The sequence below is a fragment of the Dreissena polymorpha genome, chromosome 8 (assembly GCF_020536995.1).
Source record: "Dreissena polymorpha isolate Duluth1 chromosome 8, UMN_Dpol_1.0, whole genome shotgun sequence".
Lineage (NCBI taxonomy): Eukaryota > Metazoa > Mollusca > Bivalvia > Myida > Dreissenidae > Dreissena > Dreissena polymorpha.
Genome location: NC_068362.1, coordinates 22,358,608 through 22,380,383, shown reverse-complemented (window position 1 = coordinate 22,380,383; position 21,776 = coordinate 22,358,608). Strand labels below are relative to the sequence as shown.

At 34.0% G+C, this 21,776-nt stretch overlaps 1 protein-coding gene across 1 annotated transcript; it reads right to left on the bottom strand.

Moving 5' to 3' along the window:
- Positions 1–1,020: 1,020 nt before the first annotated feature.
- LOC127840827 (phosphopantothenoylcysteine decarboxylase-like) lies at positions 1,021–12,604 on the bottom strand. Its single transcript, XM_052369251.1, has 5 exons — positions 12,466–12,604; positions 6,732–6,827; positions 4,715–4,843; positions 4,145–4,313; positions 1,021–1,574 (listed from the first exon to the last, which is right to left on the bottom strand). Exons 1-5 carry the CDS (start codon positions 12,592–12,594, stop codon positions 1,417–1,419), a joined length of 681 nt encoding a protein of 226 aa, XP_052225211.1. The 5' UTR covers positions 12,595–12,604; the 3' UTR covers positions 1,021–1,416.
- Between the last annotated feature and the right edge of the window lie 9,172 nt (positions 12,605–21,776).

Below are 21,776 nucleotides of genomic sequence, written 5' to 3'. Positions count from 1 at the left end.
TTGTGCGATATTTGTATGGCTTGTTGTACATTCTTAAATGTCAAAAGTATATGCATGAATTATTAACAATGCACATTACACGAAAGAAGGAAAATGTGATTAATTGACAATTCAAATACCGTATGTCGATATACAGTACATATTCATGTGAAATAAGTCGCGTTTGTAATAAATCGTAATTTTTTTGGGGGAAAATGACGCAAAAAGTGTCATTTTATGACGCCATCAATCAGCTGATTCATTATACGGATGGCGAAAAATTATGTCATATGACTAGATTTAAAGGTTGAACGTCGTATAATTTTAAAGCTAAAGTTTTCTCGACTTTATTAATTATGAAAAATCATTCAGTGATAAAGTAAAAAGTAGTCCGTGCACGTGACAGGTATATCCCACAGTGTTGAAGACAGGCAAGTATATTCCACAACGTGTTATACCGTCAATGTCGCGGTAAAAATGGGATAAAACCAGTTACAGCGCTGAATAAACAGACGTCTGGGTCTTCAGTACATGCTTAACCTATACATTTTAAATCTACAACATTCTAAATATGGGAACATGCGAAAATTGATTACTAGTTTATGCGTTATATGCCAGAATTCAGAGCATTAGGCATGCCTTTCCTACCTCCAGTTGTAACCTTCACCTATAAACAAACAATGTTGTATACTTGAAACTAAAGCACATGCTACAAAAGCACGCAACGCATCCTCTGGTAAACAGAAATGATAATCCGCCGAAAAACAGTATGAACTCGGCAGTACGTACAGCATGCAATCAGCAGTACTAACAGCATGCACTCGGCAGTACTAACAGTGTGCATTCGGCAGTAGTAACAGTGTGCATTCGGCAGTAGTAACAGTGTGCACAAGGCAGTACTAACAGTGTGTGTTAACTTTGTACAGTTCAATTTATTATTTACAATGTAAGCGGAAATACTCCTCCAGTCTTGTTGTGAATGTAAGGGAGACAATTGTTGTTATGTAAAAGAGCACATGTTGGTTGACCATTAAAGGAAAGAACATTCATCAGTGTTTTATTAGATTTAACAGTGTGCACTCTGCAGTATTAACAGTGTGAATTCGGCAGTAGTAACAGTGTGCACACAGCAGTAGTAACAGTGTGCACACAGCAGTAGTAAAAGTGTGCACTCGGCAGTATTAACAGAGTGCACTCAGCAGTATTAACAGTGTGCACTCGACAGTATTAACAGTGTGCACTTGGCAGTATTAACAGTGTGCACTCGACAGTATTAACAGTGTGCACTTGGCAGTATTAACAGTGTGCACTCAGCAGTACTCACAGTGTGCACTCTGCAGCACTAACAGTGTGCACTCGGCAGTAGTAACAGTGTGCACTCTGCAGTACTAACAGTGTGAATTCGCAAGAAGTAATTGAGTCATGTCACACTTTATTTTAGCATTCTTCATTATCCAGCTTCCTCTTTTTCTCTTGGAAACTTTGTCCTAAAGAATCACGCTGATCAATAACTGCTTGGCGACTGTGTTCTAAAGAATCGCGCTGATCAATAACTGCTTGAACAATATCATCCACCTCAGCCATGGCACCACTTCCTGAAACATTAACAGCAGTAATGAGTCGTGCTCTGTGAAAAAGTGGTTCAATGCATGTGCGTAAAGTGTCGTCCCAGATTAGCCTGTGCTAATCAGGGATGACACTTTCCGCCTGAACTGAATTTTTGCTAAGAAGAGACTTTCTTTAAACGAAAAATATCATAAAAGTGGAAAATTTCGTCCCTGATTAGTCTGTTTGGACTGCAAAGGCTAATCTGGACCAACACTTTATGCAAATGCAATTAACCCCTTTTCACAGAGCACGGCCCATTTGTTTTGAAAGTGGGGCTTTTTGACTGATTTTATCATGAGGCAATATTGAGGAAATATTTCGACATATTGCTTATTGTGCATTTGCTAACTTTTCCCGCAATTAGATTCTAAAATTACAAATGGATCTTTTGTCTTTCGATTGTTTGCAAATAGAGTTTATCAGTGTAGACAAAAAGACGCACGAACAATTCAAATGTTGTATTTTTTATTCATGATTTTCCATTTCATTTCAGTTTTACCAGCAGTTTTTTTAACTTGAAACATACCACGCAAGAGCTTTTTTGTTTCCAAAATTCAGTTCTTTAAATTGTAGAAAACAGATGTAATTACAATTTTAATTTGTGTTTGTTCAGGATATTACATGTCATAACAGTTTTACTAATTAGTTTTATAATACATTATTAAACTATTGAAATGTTCCCTTCAAATGTTTAAAACAAATACTTTCCGTTTAAAAACCTTAATCAATAATAACATCAATAAAGCTCTTGGAATTAATTTAATTTGATTAATTGTGTTGTCTTGCTACACAGACGGTTCTATCGGTAAACATTTATTTTATAATAAACTGTAACCTACAATCTCTTTTTAATAAAAATACACTTCATAATTTAATAATAAACCGTATGTTGAGATAAGTCACGTGGAAACATTTAGAAAAAAGAAGACATCATCTCTATGATTTAAACTAATAAACTGATAATCCTATTCTATCCTACATGTATTGTTTTGGGTGCGAGTTGACTTCAATAAATAAGAGATCACAAAAAACACGTACAAGATAACCAAAATAAGTATGTGTTGACCAAGGTTTGAATTGCCTTAGATACAAGTTGACCGGCACCCTTTTTATTCTGGTATTATGAACAACACAAAATGTATTAACTAACCGACCAAATAATGATGCTTAGTAAACCAAGTAGACAGCAAAATAACCCAAATGTGGTTTTATCTGACATTTGTGGCTAGATTATCACTGACTTGCACTATTATCAAAAGAGTTTGACATGTTTCTATATGATGCTGCACTTCTTCTTTCCAGGAGCCTAAACTGTTTGTATAATAGGTCCCCATTCATGTCAATATGTCAAATTTCCTGAGTTTGAGAAATGATTCTAATTCCTTGATCCATAGCAGTTACTCATAATACCAATTTCCCAGAGCTCCAGATAAGGGTCGTATTTTCGTATTTACGAATTATTTTCAAGTCCGTTACGTATTTATTTTAAAATCTTGTCGTACCATTAAGAATTACAAAATCAAGTTACGAATATTATTTTTACATCGGTTCGTATCGATTTTTATTGAGTTCTTTTCCCGTATTAAAGATCTTTGCGTTGCTTATTTAGAATGGTTATCGGGTTTGTTTAACAAAGCGCATTTTTTCTAATAAAAGCTGCGTATACAGTCTATCTGTCAAAAACAATGGCGGCGCCCAGAGAGCGTCCTAAAAAACTGCAAAGCGTCCAAAAACACGCTTTTAACATATTGTACGCAAAGTGAGCCGAAGTTAAATGTTTAGAAAGACATTATAGAAAAGATCTTATACGATGCTGTATGTTCAGTTTCCGACACAGTCGGAAAAGCTAAACAAAAACGCGACACGACGGGTCCAAACTTAAACACAAAAAAACAACATTGAACGAGTGGAAGGGACAAGTCCCATGGCTAATTGTTGAAAAGATTAAAGGAGAGACCCGTTTTAATTGTGAAATATGTAAACATTCATCTAAGGCATGCAATCTAAGCACAGTTTGGGCATATGAAGGTATTTGAAAAATAAAATTGTATAATACTAAAAAGACACTGTTGAACTCGTATAAATAAAGTTGCTAGTATGTTTATTTTGATTTTTTTTCATGAAAATAACCATTATTATTTATTTTTAGGTCATTTATAAAAAATAAGAATTATTTTCCAAAACTTAGTAGTAACGTTAAGAATAAAATTTCAGAGTTAAGAATTCTTTTTGAAAATCTGGTAGTAATTTAAGAATTTCACAAAACCTTATCTGGAGCTCTGAATTTCCCCTGTTTTTGTTTTTTAAGGGATGAGAATGTGGTGTGATTATGTATCAGAGAAAGGAAACTATTCAATACATACATGTTCACTCACAGTTGAAAGTGTTCCATGAATATAATAACCAATAATTTCAAATTACCCAAATTGGTGAAAGAAAGTCCATATGCATACAATTTTTTGTTCAAATCAATCTACTAAGTAAATGTGCTACAATAAAATTAAGTTCAGCAACCACTAGTGTTGTGAATCGTGATGAATTGTATTAACCTGTATACCTTTGTCTCCACACATCAGTGTCTTCTCCACTACGGGGATGTAGATGTAGCCCCACCCTGTCAGACGCCCCACCTGCTCCCTTGTAATGGGGTGATCCCACATGTGGGTGTTCATTGCAGGAGCAAACAGGAGGGGCTTGCTCAAGTCCCAGGCTCGAGCAACACACGTCTGATGGTAGAGGAACAAAAAACAGTTGACAAGTTTTAAGATTTCATGTACACATTTTAAACAGAGTTTGGGGTTGAGATTGTATGTCATGTAGCTTTTTTCATGCTCAAACCTTGAAATTTAATTTGAAAATAAATAAAACATAGATGAATGAGCTGCTTTCATGTCAACAATAGAGCAGGCTCAGCATATGGGTCGCATAACATGTGGTGTACAGGGATAGGTATTCATAAAAGTTAAATTTTACTTAAATGTACAAAAACTGAATGATTACGCACAGTTCATTGTTAAGTCTGACGTTTGTGAATAATATATAATATTTTTTTATAAAGCGACTGAAGGTAAATTAATGACTGATATCCCTATATATATATATGATTAGCAGTGAGTTTTATTCATACCACTAGATTATCACAGATTCCAGTGCATATCTTTGCCATTGTGTTAGCACCAAGGGGAGCAATCAGTAGCAGATCTGCCCATCTCCGCAAATCAATATGCAGCACTGGGTCGCCTCTCTTGGACCAGCTCTGTAAAAACACGAGTCTCATTCTGAAAAAACTGGGCATTGTGCATGTGCCTAAAGTGTTGTCATGTGCCTAAAGTGTTGTCATGTGCCTAAAGTGTTGTCATGTGCCTAAAGTGTTGTCATGTGCCTAAAGTGTTGTCATGTGCCTAAAGTGTTGTCATGTGCCTAAAGTGTTGTCATGTGCCTAAAGTATTGTCATGTGCCTAAAGTGTTGTCATGTGCCTAAAGTATTGTCATGTGCCTAAAGTGTTGTCATGTGCCTAAAGTGTTGTCATGTGCCTAAAGTATTGTCATGTGCCTAAAGTGTTGTCATGTGCCTAAAGTGTTGTCATGTGCCTAAAGTGTTGTCATGTGCCTAAAGTGTTGTCATGTGCCTAAAGTGTTGTCATGTGCCTAAAGTATTGTCATGTGCCTAAAGTGTTGTCATGTGCCTAAAGTGTTGTCATGTGCCTAAAGTGTTGTCCAACATTTGCCTGAGCAGTCTGCACAGGCTTAAAGGGATGACACATTCCTTATTATTGAACTTTTTGTTTAAAGATAGTCTCTTCTTAGTCAAGGCATGTAAAGACAAAAAATCGTAAAGGATATGAGGTCTGGTAACTTTTTAAATATACATGATCTCACCAGATTCTGCCAGACTTCATTCTCTTTTATTCAAACCAGAGAAAATACCTTTTATTTAGTTTATCTCTTTCATATTTGTGTAACAATTTTTTTTAACAATTTCAAATGCAGTAAAATGATCACTTCATTTAGCCTTGTTCTTTCATAACTGTATGTATTAACATATATGGTAAAACTTGCAACTAACAGTGAGGAAAGCTTTGTTGTTGTTTTACAAATAACAAGTATACCTAAACAGCAATATAAAATCCTTTAGCAAGGTTAACTTTACAGCTGTTTAAATGCTTACTTGAGCATCATATGTAAACAATGTCAAGAAAAGGAAGAATACACCAGTCAATATTTTGTGTACAGATTCTAAACTGTGTTTTCATTTTTAACACAAAAAAAACAGTTACAGTTTTTGTCAGACACAAAGAGCACCAATTTCGGAAAAGATACCAGACTTCAAGAGATTTAATCGGAAATGTACCAGATCCGACATGTTTCGCATGGGTTTTCTTAGTAAAAATCCAGTCAAGGTAGAAGCTTATCAGGGATGACACTTAAAACACATGAGTTAAGCCATATTTTCTCACAATCATGCTAAAACACTTGGTAAATACTGAACAGTCCATATTTAGAGTAAAATATTATCCGATAGCTATATTGATTAATTAATTGTAATTTGTGTTTATTGAGACTACATGTATCATACTATAAAATAAATTTGATTTATGCAAATATAAACAAGAGCTGTGTTTGTGAAACACAATGCCCCCTTCTGCGCCGCTTTGAAGCCATATATTTGACCCTTGACTTTGAAGGATGACCGTGACTTTTCACATGCATGACATATATCAAGTTGATATGTTCAATATTGCAAAAGTTATGACCAAGGTTAAAGTTTTTGACACATACAATGACAGACAGAAAGACAGACAGCCAGACAGACAGACAGACAAGCCAAGCCAAGCCAAGCCAAGACAGACAGACAGACAGACAGACAGACAGACAGACAGACAGACAGACAGACAGACAGACAGACAGACAGGCAGACAGTGACAGACAGACAGGCCAAAAACAATATACCCCCAATCATTCGAGGGGGCATAAAAACAATATCTCATTACTTATAATTGCATTACAAATATTTCAATATCCCTATTCATTTCTAAAAAAAACGATTAAATGATCTTCAATTGCAACACAATAAATAACCCAATTGATATGTTACTCCTGTCGCTATAAAAAGCAAATGACAACATGACAATTGTATGTTATACCTTCCATTCATCAGCATCTTCAATGACTGGTACAGGAAAAGTTGTCAAATCAAGGAAGTGCTTTGCATGTTCAGTTGCAATGGTTTTAACACTGATCTGTAACAAAAGAACATGTGCTCTAATATATAATAATAATTTACTTCCTAAGAAGTCTTTAAAATTGTAAAACACACTTGTGCTTTTATATCAACATTTCTAATTAATAAAATGTCCTATATGCATATGTGTGTGTTAACATATTAGAAATTGACACAGAAGTATGCCTAAGACGTTGCTTATAGAAAAGTGATAATGGAACAAGTCCAGACAAAAGTGATTTTTGACCACTCAGGACAAAGTGTGTCAATGAACACGGAAGCACCAAAAAAAACAACCTTGTGAGACTCAATAGTATTAAATGGTTCCGTGCTTATTTTTGCTGCTTTAATATCTGTTATTCGGTCCCATTCAAATAATTAATATATTGATCTTATGTTGTGTTTTTTTGTTTGATATATTTTTATTAAGAATATCATGTTAAATTCATAGCATATTCAATACAATTAATGTCCAGTTCAATCTCAATCAGTCTTGATGTTATTTCACTGCACAAGAAATGCTAGTATGACCATCATTTTTACCTATCCATAAAGGAAAATACATAAAAGCAAAAATAAACACCCTGAAACGCAACATCATTTTATATACATAGTTTTATGATCTAGCTATGATCATTATAAGACATTAAATAAATGATTTCAAATACAAATTCCTTACACTTAAAAAAAACTGATTTTTTTTAGTGAGAAAATATTAGGAACACAAAAATGAAGACAGAAGTAGCATGGTATAAGAATAAGGTGTAGGATAATTACAAGAGTAAGTTTATGTGTAATATCATCGTGCAAATGGGATGAGCACTCAATATAAACATTTTAATTCCAGTTTTACAACTATGAGGGTCACCCATGCGTTAAAAATGATAGTGATAACACCGCCATTTATGTTCGGTAGCTGGGGAATTTCGATACTTTTACTCTTGTAAAAATTGGCACTGAATTTGCGGTCAGAGATTCAGACAAGAGCCGACCTAGTATTTCTACAAGTTCGAGAACTGTTTTCTTGTAGTTTATGTTGGCAAGTAGCCGTTCGTGGTCATTTTTTGTCACGAGGCAACTTTTCTCAACAAAATGGTACATAGTCTATAAAACTTGACTACCGTTTAGGCACTTAATGGCTTAAAAATGTTGATGTACGTAATTTTCCTGTGTCAAGAGATACCTCTTGTATATCATGCATATTACGGGCAAAAGCCCGCGAAGCGGGCGTTGACCGTTCATACATATGGGAATTTAGACATAAAATTACATAGGAATACCACATATGGATACGTCTCAAAAAAATTTGCCACGCGACATATATTTTCGCGATGCTATTTATGACCTTGAACAAATCAAAAACACTTTGACATATGCTAAATCACATGTAAATACATACCTCAGGAAAAGTTATATCAATGACATCATAATTGTGTAGCGAATCGCACTAAATATTCTCGCATTATTTGTTTTTCTTCGCAACCGTTCCAGAATTTAGTCATTACTAAATCATCTCCCCTGAATGCTCTTCTTCAGTGGGTATAAGCCGAAGACTGGTTCACTACATATAGTGACAGTCTTTACCAAACACAATTTAGGTGAACATAACCCGTCTTTAATATATTGCCGAATCTCAGATTTCTGACGAATTTATTTGCTTTGATCTTTTCGATATCTTATTGTTATTATTATCCTGACAAATTACAAACGCTTGTTAAAAAATTATTTGTTTTAAACATTATAGTTGGCATCTCTATTCTTCCAGTATTCTCGCGGTATTTCAATAACGACACCCTACTGTTTATTTGTCAGAATATGTGACGCATTTTCCATTCGCTCTCAGAAAGCATTCTATACATAGACGGTGACGTCACTTCGTTATTGTCAGTAAGACCGGTGTGTACACAATGTCTCAGAAAGAAGTTTTACGTGTGATCATGAGCAATATTCTGGCAAGTTGTCGTTGTTATCCACCAGAAACACATTTATTCACAAAATTTAAAGATATTCCGATCTAACTTTTTAGTCTTTTAGCTTTAATTTTTAACGTATTTACACCTCGTCTGCTCGCACTTTACCGATATCCCCGAAAGGTTACATATCACTATAATAAGTTTAGACCTAAAGGGGCCTTTTCACAGATTTTGGCATTTTTTAACTTAGTCATTAAATGCTTTATATCGATAAATGTAAACATTGGATCGTAAAAGCTCCAGTAAAAAATCAAGAATAAAATTTAAAAAAGGAAAAGAAGATTGCCCGGACCAGGTTTCGAACCAGTGACCCCTGGAGTCCTGCCAGAGTCCTGAAGTAAAAACGCTTTAGCCTACTGAGCTATTCCGCCGAGTATACACAGTTGAAGTATTTTATACCTTATATAAGCAATCTTCGTAGTTTCACAAAATTTAACGACAAAAACAGAACTCTCCAAATTATTCAATCGTTTCGCGTTGCAACGCTTTATAATTTTTAGGTTTTAAAATCGTCAAAAGATGCATATAATGGCTATATTAGACCATGGTAAATGTTCAGTATTACTGTTTCCTCACAAATATCATAACTAAAACGAAAATTTGCGAATCTGAAACAATATTTTTCAATTTTGTCAATTTACCAAAGCGTGAAAAGATCCCTTAAAACCACAAAATCCGATACCGTTGGATTTTCGTACAACAATCTTACGTAAAAAATCTCCCAGATTCGAAATCAACAAAAAACAAGACATTTATAAATTGTCTGCATTATTGATCAAATTTTAAGATATTTGTTGGTATTCCGTTTTTAGAAGATGTTCTGTGAAGACAAGAGCTGGGCATCATACAAGCCATTCTATCCAGCAAAACTGACAGTTTTGGTTTACAGAAATCAACAAAGGAGGGATTCCTGAACTATTAAATTTCCAAGCTATACACACAGTTATTATCTGTGGTGATCTTTATTGGTTCTGTTTGTTTACTTGGATGGAACATGTGTGAACCTATATAGAACTTTGAAAAGTCTATATATGTCTATCTATAAACAAAAATCAGCTATTGTATAATAAGATCAGATGTGCAAACAATGTCAAAGGGTTGTTAAATTAACAATTTGAAGGCAATTATGCTGAAAAAATATGAGAGTTCCCATGCAAATTTTGTCTGTATATCAACAAGTGTCTGCCGGTAATTGTCAAACTAGTAATACAAACTTACCACAAGTATGTAAAAGCACTAAGTACCTGTGATCTTTTTTAGTAAGATAGTGTAATTCTAAACAGTAGCAAATAGCTTGTTTAGTAAATGCATAATGCAATTAATATGATTTCCGTTCTATTGTGTAATTAATAGGTTGTTACTTGTTAATCCATGATATATGTTTTATGGCTAGTACAAAACCAGCAATGTTAATTTAGTAAAAGGTAATACAATAACACCACTTTGTAATTTCATATAGTAAATATTCTTGAAATGTAGGTTGATGACAGTGTTTTAGTTTTACTTATTTTGTAACTATTATTTTATGTGCAAATAAATGATGTGAAGTGTTTTGTATCTCCACACAATACCACATACCTTTTTATATATGTACTGTGTTATGTGTTATTTAAATGTTTAAATAAAAAAATATGGATGATATAACATGATGCATTCTAATATTTGCATTCAAATTGTAACTATAGAGCTAAGTGTATGCAGTTTAGACTGTGATTTTAGAATTGCTACAAAATGGATAGTTTTTTAGTGGCGACAAAATTTAAACTATTCAACAATAGTTTGGGAAAGAAAATTAGAAACCTGCAAGATACCTGTATTTATTAAATATTTTAATTGCGAATCAAGTATGTTGTTATGCTGTTACACATAATTATACATTGATAATAAAAAAGAAGACAATTAGTGGTGTTAACATCACATGATTTTGATTATGTTAAATCAGTGTACTGTATGCTAAATGCAACTGCTTTAGCAAGCTGTCAAGTTGAATTGAGACATTTGATGAAACAAACTGTTTCCTGGGTAGGACCAGTACTTAGTGTCTATATGACATACCATGACGTCGAAAGAGTACAAGACCTGCTAAGTAGAACGAGAAATGTTTGACGTACAATTTCCACCGACCCTTGAGTGTTAGCCAATCAGAAGACACCTTACGTCTGTTGCTTTAAGAGATTTTTGACATTGAACATTATTATTATTATTATTTATACCGAATTATGCGACTATCGACCACTTACTCATAGATATTGTGCGTATTTATTAAACATTATTATTATTATAATTTATACCAAATTATGCGACTATCGACCGCTAATTCATAGATATTGTGCGTATTTATTGACCTGGCGTGGCGGAATTAACCTCTGACTTATGCTAGTTATGGTAATCACAAAATACGACCAACGGGGAGTTTTTAATACATTATTTATCCCATTAATGCTTGGTAACTGGTTACCGTTGGGAATTTCCTACACAGTAATGCGCTGGACGGTCGTGATACTCCGCCCCGCATGATCATTTCATACACACAATATGCTTAATAATTTTAATTTTAAAAAGGTAACAATTGAATCTTCTTCAAATTTGTATATAATCTATTTTAATGCATTAAATACTTGAAACTTCTGTGTTGTTTTTTTGCCATTCTGATATTTTTATTCATTTTGTCCTCAACTAAAAAAGAGATTTTAAACATTTATTATGAATAAATCTGAAGGAAAAGCGGCTCAAGAGACTAGTGTTTTGATTGGCTGTTCAGAAAATGTGTACGTAGAAGTACAAACATGTATGTCGAAGTACAAATTGTACTTTGACGTACAAATATATACTTCGAAGTGTATTTTAAATTCATGTCGACGTACAATTATTGTACTTCGACGTACATTTCTCTTTTTAACGTGTAGGTCTTCTTGACTTTCAACCCAAATGGTACGCCATAGTATGTCTTTAGGGTTATCTAAAGAATGCCCCCACTTAAAGGATCAATACAGAGACCTCCCAGTGACTAAGCCAGTTAGCAGACACCCCTTCCACTATACCACAGACACCGAACCAGCTATAAATTCCTGTGGCTAGAAAACAAAAAATATATAAGATGCTAGATCTTTAAGCTTGGAACATGTAACTCGTTTTAAGATTGATTTTTTTGGATGCATTACTCAATAATTGCAACAATGATCATATTTTAAACACAATCATGTCCATAATTATATTTATTAAAAATACATGGTTATCAAAAAAACTTTAAAAGCTTTTGCCCGTAAATTAGGTAGCACCTATAATCATATTATATAAGATTTTGTTTTTGTCAAAATGATGAAAAATGTTGTTTAATGACATATTGATAGTGTTAAAGTGACTTGGCCGTGGGTTCAACACCTGTGCTTCTTACCAGAGACACCTTTATTTTCAGGTAAGTATTATCTGTTTTACTTTAATAATTAGTGTTACAAATGGATTTGCAGCTAATTAAGCTTCTAAAATGAATTGGTACCGGAATGATGCTAGAGGAAAACATAAATTTATTATATAACTCATGTTGATAATTTAATTTCAAAACAACTCATCATACTGCTGAACATAAATTCTTCAACCGAAAACACTATCCGAAAAATAGTTCAATGACGGACTTCGTAAATAGTAAATGAAACTTCTCGGGTAATGGGAAATTGTGTCTGACACCTTATTTGTTAGAAGCTTGGAAACAAGTTCTGAAGCCTTTATGCAAGCTACACTCCCAGTTAAACACAACAACACTTTAAACTGTGTATCGGTATCGTTGACACTAGGTGGACAAATATCCTCAGACATTGTTTACAAAAACACCGGCTGTCAAAGTCGATCACATTGCACTATTTTATCTATACACTAAATCCACCGAGGGGGATTTTCGGATGACCACATCAAAGTCGACGTCCATGAAAATCCTTTTTTTTGTTGAATTTATTTACATGGAACACAAGTCATTTCTCAAACAAGTTCTTTATCGCATCAGAACGAGTTTTTGCTCTGGTGTTTATAGTACAAAAGGAGATTATCTTTGATTAACTATAATAATAAATATTATTTATGAAATACATCTACATGTAATTAGTAACATATTTATGCATACATGGAAATATGTTTTTTTTCTTTCCATTTGATGATTCTTAGAAAATCATTTAACGAAAAACTACTTCTGTTATTTTCAGATCGCCCCTATACCCGTATTCATGGTCCGTACAGTGGGTCGTGGATAAGTAACACAGAAAAGAAAATCTTATCGCGTGTTATAATACGTGGTAAACAGCAGAGTATTTCGTTGTTTTCAAATATCTTCGAACACACGCGAAATGATTTGTTACATTTTCAGAAATATAGAATATTATTTTGTCCATGCTTTCCGAAGTTCAAATAAATGAGGACTTCTTTTCAGAGGCGTATCAAGAATTTTTTGCAAGGGGGGGCTCAACTGGGGAGGGTGCGGGAGGGGTGTCCCCTTCCGTCGTTGATTTTTTGTTTAATGGTACCTTCAAATGATGCAATTTCATGCTATCTAATCAGCATTTTGCATGATAAAATTGCATGTAAAACAAGAACTTGAGTTTAGACATCAAGTGTGACAGACACACTGACAGACAGACACACAGGGGTAAATCAAATGTCTCTCAAACCAGTATTTTGTTTTAATAACATTACTACGCTTAAAATAACTATAGACGCGACTAAAATAAGAAAAAAAACCAGGTTAATTGCATTAAAAATCTTACTTCAACAGAATTAGTCCAAATTTATGCCTTTTCCGTGCATTTTTTCGGTACTCTTTATTCGTTTACTTTTCACGATTCCCAGAAATTGTTGCATGGAACAATCTGTGCGCGCACATCGCGAAAATATGAGACATGCCGATATTCACATGTTCAGTGGGTATACCCTGTCCCGATTTGATGATAATTTTATCAAATCTTTTAATATTAATATATATGCCGAAATTGTATTGGAACAAATTGCGAAGGTTTTTTTTTTTTTTCAGTTCTTGAGCACATTTTCATGTCAATGTTGCTCAAAAGAAGATCGACCGTTAAAACAGAAACTTGTTAAATGGTAAATAAAAGTTATAAAAAAAGTAAAATTAATCTTTCGGTTTCTCTAAATTTGTTCAGTGAATCGAATTTTCGGACAGACAGACAGACAGACACACAGGGGTAAATCAAATGTCTCTCAAATCAGTATTTTGTTTTAATAAAATTACTACGCTTGAAAATAATTAAATAATTATAGACACGACTAATATAAGAAAAAAAAAGTTTAATTGCATTAAAAATCTTACTTCAACTGAAATAGTCCAAATTTATGTCTTTTCCGTGCATTTTTCGGTACTCTTCATTAAACTTGCGCATAAATTGCAGACCACTGCGCTAGTGTAAACACATAATTTCAAGTATTTGATTTATTTTAAAGAAAATTCTTTTACTTTTTCACGATTCCCAGAAATTGTTGCATGGAACAATCTGTGCGCGCACATCTCGAAAATATGAGACATGCCGATATCCACATGTTCAATGGATATACCCTGTCCCGATTTGATGATAATTTTATCAAATCTTTTAATAGTAATATATATGCCGAAATTGTATTGGAACAAATTGCGAACGTTCTAGTTTTTTTCAGTTCTTGAGCACTTTTTCATGTCAATGTTGCTCAAAAGAAGATCGACCGTTAAAACAGAAACTTGTTAAATGGTAAATTAAAGTTATAAAAAAAGTAAAATTAATCTTTCGGTTTCTCTAAATTTGTTCAGTGAATCGAATTTTCGAAGTTTTGTTGACCTCATGTCTATTGCAATCGAGTACTCTCGCTTTTCGGATGTTACCTCTCGACTCAAGGTAAACGACGCGCGAAGTGTATGTCATTTGCGGATGTGTATGAAACTATCGGCTATGTGTGGTTAAACACGCTCTAAATAAACAATTTTGACATGGATTTAACAAGAATGAAATAAATCTTTTTAGGTACATCGTTTATTGCGGTAATGTTTGAATTAATTCAGAAATTATTTTAGTTGTTTCCTTAACCGCTCGACTGAAGGTAATTGGAGGATATTGTTTTTCACAAGTCCCATGCGGCAGCCATTTGTAAACATTTACCTATAGCTAAATGTATCGATGAATTTTATAAGTTGAATGTATCTCCTTCAGCCAATCAAATAGTGCAGTTTATCACTTACAGTCAATGAAGCGTGCAGTTTAGCTGGCGAAGGTTAGATCGTCTGTACACATGCCTGGGGCTAATCTCACAAATTGACAGCTGTTAATGGCCTAATTCGGGGCATATGAAAGGAAATACACAAGTGGATTGGAACTGTAAGGTGCTCATTAAAAATAAAAAATCATATCTAGCCAGCCAGCCAGCTGGGGGGGCTTTAGCCCCATAGCGCCCCCCACCTAAATACGCCTCTGCTTTTCATCACTGAGGCTGTACCCTATTTAAACAGGCTCACAAACCTTTCTTGGTGTATACAAGTTCAAACACATTTCTACGACGTCTGTTTAAAAACACACACTCATACTTCGGTAGCATTACTATGGCTCTATGTTAATACAGAGATCTCCTATCAAACAGCCTTTATATTACTATTGATCCACGTTGAAAGCGAGAAAGTATATGCAAAATAATTATTTGCACATGAAACTGGTCTTGCTAGAAAACATGTACTCAGTTAAGTTTACTAAGAATTAAACGCTGAACACAATTTCAAATATTATTGAAAATGGTTAATCTGTTTCTGTGTTGTAATTAGCTGATTCGTTCTTTAGTGTTCAGAATGTGGCAGGACAAGCCGCGGGTTTCAGGTCTGATTCTTTCTTCAAAACTATCTACTAACTCGCCTATTGCATGCACATTAAACGGTGTACATGATACTATAAGTGCCCAAAACCAGCACTTAGATGCACATGGTATTTAAGATTTATATAAAGACGAACATATATACATTGTTCAGCCGCAACCTGCGGCTTGCTATCATTGAATTGGATGCAACACGGAAAGGGGCAAACAGGACGGAAATGCAGCCAGCATTACCTTTGTCGAAGCGTAATAATTGAACATTCTCGTTGCAGTCATTGTAAATGTATACCTGTACCACGCTGTAATATCTATAAGCACAATTGACGCCATACAACCCGCGTATCTACATGTTAGGTATCTTTCACCATGTACTGTTAGCAACCCGCTTCCAGATAACAACAAAAGACAAAGCTAAAGGTGCACATATTAACCTATTTATGCATAGCGTCTAGAAAAAAAGGCCTCGGCAAACAGCGTAAACCCATATGAGACGCCGCATCATGCGGCGTCTCATCAGGGTTTACGCTGTTTTATTAAAGGAATTTCTGTAAGAAATATTCTAAATATAGAAATAAATATGCTAGACATCCCTAATTTTGGAAATAAATTGTTCTAATTTAGAAGGATGGGAGAGTCCACTAGGCATACATGGGTTCAAGACGCGATGACAGAGAGAGAGAGCAAGAATGAAAATCATCCAGTCAGATACAGTTCTTTTCTTTTTACAGAAATGAAAACTAATTACTTTAACGTATCATGGCCGTCCGAGTGCAAGTGCAACACATACAATAACTTTCAAGCATGTCTGAGACGATTAGATCACCGCAAGAAACAAAGTGTGCTGTGTTTTTTTAAAGCAACCAAACATCGGCGTTCTATCCCCGCTTACTTAAATTCAAAAGTACATTATAGTAATGGATACTTAATACATATTACGTTAGTATCATTGGATCATTACTCATTGTTTTCTTCAGAATTGTTTTACCTTGATTTTTTGTAAAATTACGCGGCTAATTAAATAAGAACATGTGCCATTAACGTTCTCTATGACCGATGTTTGATAACTAATTATTTAAAATTGCATCATCTAAATGTGTGAAAGCCCTTTTTCCAATTATACCATTAAAATATTCTTGCATTTATGAGTATAGTTTCATTTATCACAATTAAAAAAGCTACTTGCAATCAAAATCTTACATGTATAACCCAGTAAAAATCTAACATGTTAAACCCAGCAGTGACGTGTAACCCTTTTATATTTCACAATGCATTTTGTTCGAGTGTGTCCTTTTTATCTGATATTATATGTCAAAATAAATGTTATGAGAAATACATTTATTTACATAAATGATTGATTCACTCCGTACTGCGTAAAATTCAAAGATAATAAATAAATAGAATTTGAGTGCATATATGACCCATGATACACCAAGTTACAAAAAAATCAGTTTTTTTATTTACACCGTCCTTTAGATCATATAAACTGAATATGTGCTTGTGATCTTTTTGAAAGTGGTTGCATTTCTCTTTAAAAATAGACGCGTGGCTACATATTATAAGTCAACGCTTAATTTATATTCTCGCTTGAAAAAAAAGAAATAAAACTTAAGAATATATGTTGTGCGTCACTGTTCTCTTCTTTGTGTCAAACATAATTTCTGCCAAGACGGCCTTTTTGTTTGCTCTAAAAAAGAACATTTTAGTTATATTAAATCACGATATTTTCTAAGCAATTTTTAATATCAAATTATTCACGAGTGAAACAGGAAACGTTTTATATTATATGCGCGTTGTAAAATTGGACTTGGTAGACAATGCAAACACTTGAATGCCTGGGTGATGCTAATATCAAATATAGAACACTTTTATTGATTTAATTGATTGCCTTTATTAATGTTCTATTTTAAGTTCAGTTGCTCTAGGACAATGCATTAGCAGATGAGCTGATATTGACTGCCATTGATTTACTGTAATTATGCACCAAAGTTTGTTTGTGCATGTGTGCAGAAAACCGCTTGATCGCGATGTTGCTGTTATCTTAAATGAAAACGTTTGACAAATTGCATATTATGTAAATTCTAAACAATCGATACATGTACCATTGAACGATTTCGTACTGTTTTTGTTTGTTAAGCATTGAATTATATTAGGATGCTTGTGGTCTATTTGATTCATATTGAAAATATAAAATATATGATTTTTTAAATTATTATATGAGTGCAAAATTTAAGTATTCAGAATTACTTGACTTAATTATTTTAAATTATAAAAAGTTTGGGGAATAGATTACTGCCTCAACACACCATATCTCTGAGAATGTAATTTATATGTGAAAAACAATATGGACGTTGATTAATGTAAATATGTAACAACATAATTAAAACTTATTGATGTACAGGCGGAGAATTTATTTATCAAATATAAAGTAAATGCTTACATGCTGGTTTGAGTGTGCTATTGAAATAAACAAGGGTTCAAAAAGCAGTAACTTGTCATCAATGTGTACTTTTGGGGAATACTTCCTTAAGGCTTAATTGATAAATTGCGTCTGCTGTCAACTTAAGTATGTGGCTATAATAGGGGGAGGGATATTGTTTTGGCGGTACCCGTCCGTCCGGAGCCATATTTTGGAAGTGCTTTGGCGGATTTCATTGAAACTTGGTATGAATATATATATGGATAAGAGGATGATGCTCGCCAAATGGAATTGTACACCGTCGATTAATAACGGAGATATGGCCCTTAGTATATTGAAAAAATGCTTTTTAGTATAAGCTTAGAGCTTTATCTCCATTAACACATGAGTCAGAGCCATGCAATTTGCCATAGTTGTTCTCAATCATCTAAGTATGCTTCACATTCAACACCCATCATCCTTAGGGCTAAGGTCATGGCCCTTTGTATCAAGAAAAAAAAACTTTTTAATATAAGCTTAGAGCTTTATCTCCATTAACACATGAGCCAGAGCCATGAAACTTGCCTTAGTTGTTTACAATCATCTTGGAGTGCTTCACATTCAACACCCATTATCCTAGGGGCTAAGGTTAAGGTCACACATTGAGGTCAAACATCCCAATTTTGATGAATTATTATTATTTAGTCATTCCTTTAAAATTCATGAAGGGATTCTGTAATAACTGTCCACAATTGTTCTCCATTATCTAGCAGAGTGTCAAAAATAAGATCCAGGTTGCTAGGGTCATGGTCAAAGTCACGCACGAAGGCCAAAATCACACATTTTGATTATGTATGCCTTATTTGGTAAGGATTCTACCATACTAAAATGGATTCTCAAATGTCCTGATGGAATTGTTTACAATTATCAGGCAGTGCAAGACCTATGTGTTTTTGACCAAAGTCAATGTCACACATCGAATGTCATACATTTGATGAAATATTTATTATTAAGCCATTATTTTAATATACATCAATGGATTCTGTAATAACCTTCCATCGTCTTCTCCATCTTCTTCCTTGCTGTGTGTCATACGTAATATTCATGTCTAGGGTTAAGGTCAAGGTTCATGTCAAGGGTTAAGGTCAACGTCACACAATATACTTCATGTAAGGTCATACGATTCACATCAAGGGTCAATGTTACACAAATGCTTCATGTAAGGTCGTACGCTAAAGCCCTAGACATTTGTTTCCAGAATTATGTGTACATTTTGTTATTAGAAACTACAGGTTAGGGATTGTGTGCTCCAACAACGGAGAGCATATAGTCACTGACTTGTCTGTCCTTCCATCTCTCATAATTTTATCTGAAGGAGCATATTGTTTTGGCGTTGTCCATCCGTCCTTTTATCTGGATGAGATTTTTTTGGCGTTGCTCATCCGTTCGGAAAACTTTCGTGTCCAGAGGTATATTGTGAAACTGCTTTCGTGCATTTCAATGAAACTTGGTGTGAGTGTATATAAAGATAAGCGAATGATGAACATGAACTTTGTTGCACACCACCTTTTAATGCAGAATAATCACCCTTTGTTCCTTAAAAGACTTTTTTTTCTGAGCTTTTTTCAATACTTTTTAGGTATATTGAATTGAAACTTGGATATGTTTGGCGTTGTCTATCCGTTCTTCCAACCAGAACACTTTTGTGTCCAAAAGCCAATTGTGGAACTGCAAATAATTGTTCTTAGTTGTTTTGTTAGGTAAAATAAAAGAAATGTAGACCATTTATAAAAACGCATTTTGAAACAAATTCTGAGACGAAATACAACAGGAAAGCGTTACGATTTTTCTGTGTGAGTAAATTGTTTGTTAACCAAGTCGAAGAATTGACATTCGTATATTGTACATGGCCCTACATTGGTCTTTGGTTTGTTTTGCGAAGCACCTCCGGTGATAAAATGCAACTTTTTACGATATTTAGTTCAGAATAATTATACACATGCTTACAGGAACATAAAAATAAAACATATTCATGTGTACGAACTTAAAAAGGAATTGTCATTTTTTTATATGGAATGAAGATATCTTAAACTGGTGAATGTACAAACCAAGTTACCGATTTCATTTCAAATAATGATTTATTTTTCAGGGTGTATATTGCAAAAAGCATCGATTGTAAGAATAATATTTTCAAGATGATGCAGTGACAACATTTATCAACATTTAATTTTAGCAGTTGTCATTTCAAATGATTTTGTAAATCTGATTTTAGTTTTTAGTTGTGAGCTCACATGATGTGGGCGTTCAGCATGAAATACACACACATACTACATAAGTAGTTTATTTATTGATTTACGAACAAACCCGTGGGTCAATAATCGATCATACAATGACGATTCATAAAAGTATGTAGCGCATCGACATCATTTTTTATTTTATAAAGAAAATTGTAACCAATGAACTATTTACCGATGCTTAACATTTTATTAGTCGAGCATGCACACTAATCAATTGTAATGTTTTACACTTGTTTCTAGAGCAACCACTTCTTTTAGCTTAGTAAGCTTGGTTCGATCGATTGTTTTATAGACTTGAGATACGACTGGTGGATAGAAACAGTTTTTTTCACCGCGGTTTTAGTAGAACGTATTGCAAACATCTGATCTGTTATATGAGCTACAAATGAGTCGCGTTCTGGGAAAACAGGCTAATCAGGGGCGACACTTTCCGCTTTTATGGTATTTTTGTTTAAAGGAAGTCTCTTCTACACGAAAATCCCGTTAAGGCGGAAAGTGCCGTCCCTGATTAGCCTGTGTGGACTGCACAGGCTTATCTGGGATGACACTTTACGCACATGCATTATGCCCAGTTTTCTCAGAACGCGGCTCAAATATAGCTCTCGATTGATAGGCAGGAAGAAGTACATATCCATATTAGAAAATTTTCAAGGTAACTCGGGAAAGAGGACTCCATTCTTGATAGTTTAAAATGTGGTAATTATTATACAATTTAATGTTCACAGGCTCTATGATAGTGTCAGCAGATTTTCTAACATTTCTATTGTATGCGCTTTATGAATTATTTTTAATTACATGAAATCCTTTAAAAAACTACACAATACTAGAATAATAGACGGCATATGTTTATGTGCCTGATGTTGTTAATGCAATCGTTGGATGGACACAAACATATCAAATATGCTCAACGAACGTAAAACATATAAAATATGCTCAACGAAGGTAAAACATATAAAATATGCTCAACGGACGTAAAACATATAGAATATGCTCAACGAAATTAAAACATATAGAATACGCTCAACGAAGATAACACATATAGAATACGCTCAACGAAGGTAAAACATATAAAAAAAATGCTCAACGAAGGTAAAACATATAGAATGTGCTCAACGAAGGTAAAACATATAGAATACGCTCAACGAAGATACAACATATAGAATACGCTCAACGAAGGTAAAACATATATAGTATGCTCAACAAAGGTAAAACATTTACAATTTTGCGTCACTTTAATTTAAGCAATTAGTTTGCATATACTACAGTACATGATTACAATAATTGAACTTTTCATGCAGCCGTGTTTTTTAGATATTCGGAAATCGATCTCCTAGATGGTTTGAATGTTAATCTTCATTAAATGTTCTTCAGAAGCACAGACATGCCGGCATGCTATGTAAATGCCTACTGAATATTATATTACTTCAAAGCACATAGAACTGGTTGAAGTTCAAACACAAACAGATCGTTTAAAG

Coding starts and splice junctions, on each gene's coding strand:
- LOC127840827 (XM_052369251.1), bottom strand. CDS start 12,594: ATGTCTGAGGATATTTGTCCACCTAGTGTCAACGATACCGATACACAG. Junction 4,314..4,714: donor GAATCTGTGATAATCTAGTG/GTATGAATAAAA, acceptor CTCTACCATCAG/ACGTGTGTTGCTCGAGCCTG. Junction 1,575..4,144: donor ACTGATGTGTGGAGACAAAG/GTATACAGGTTA, acceptor TTAATGTTTCAG/GAAGTGGTGCCATGGCTGAG.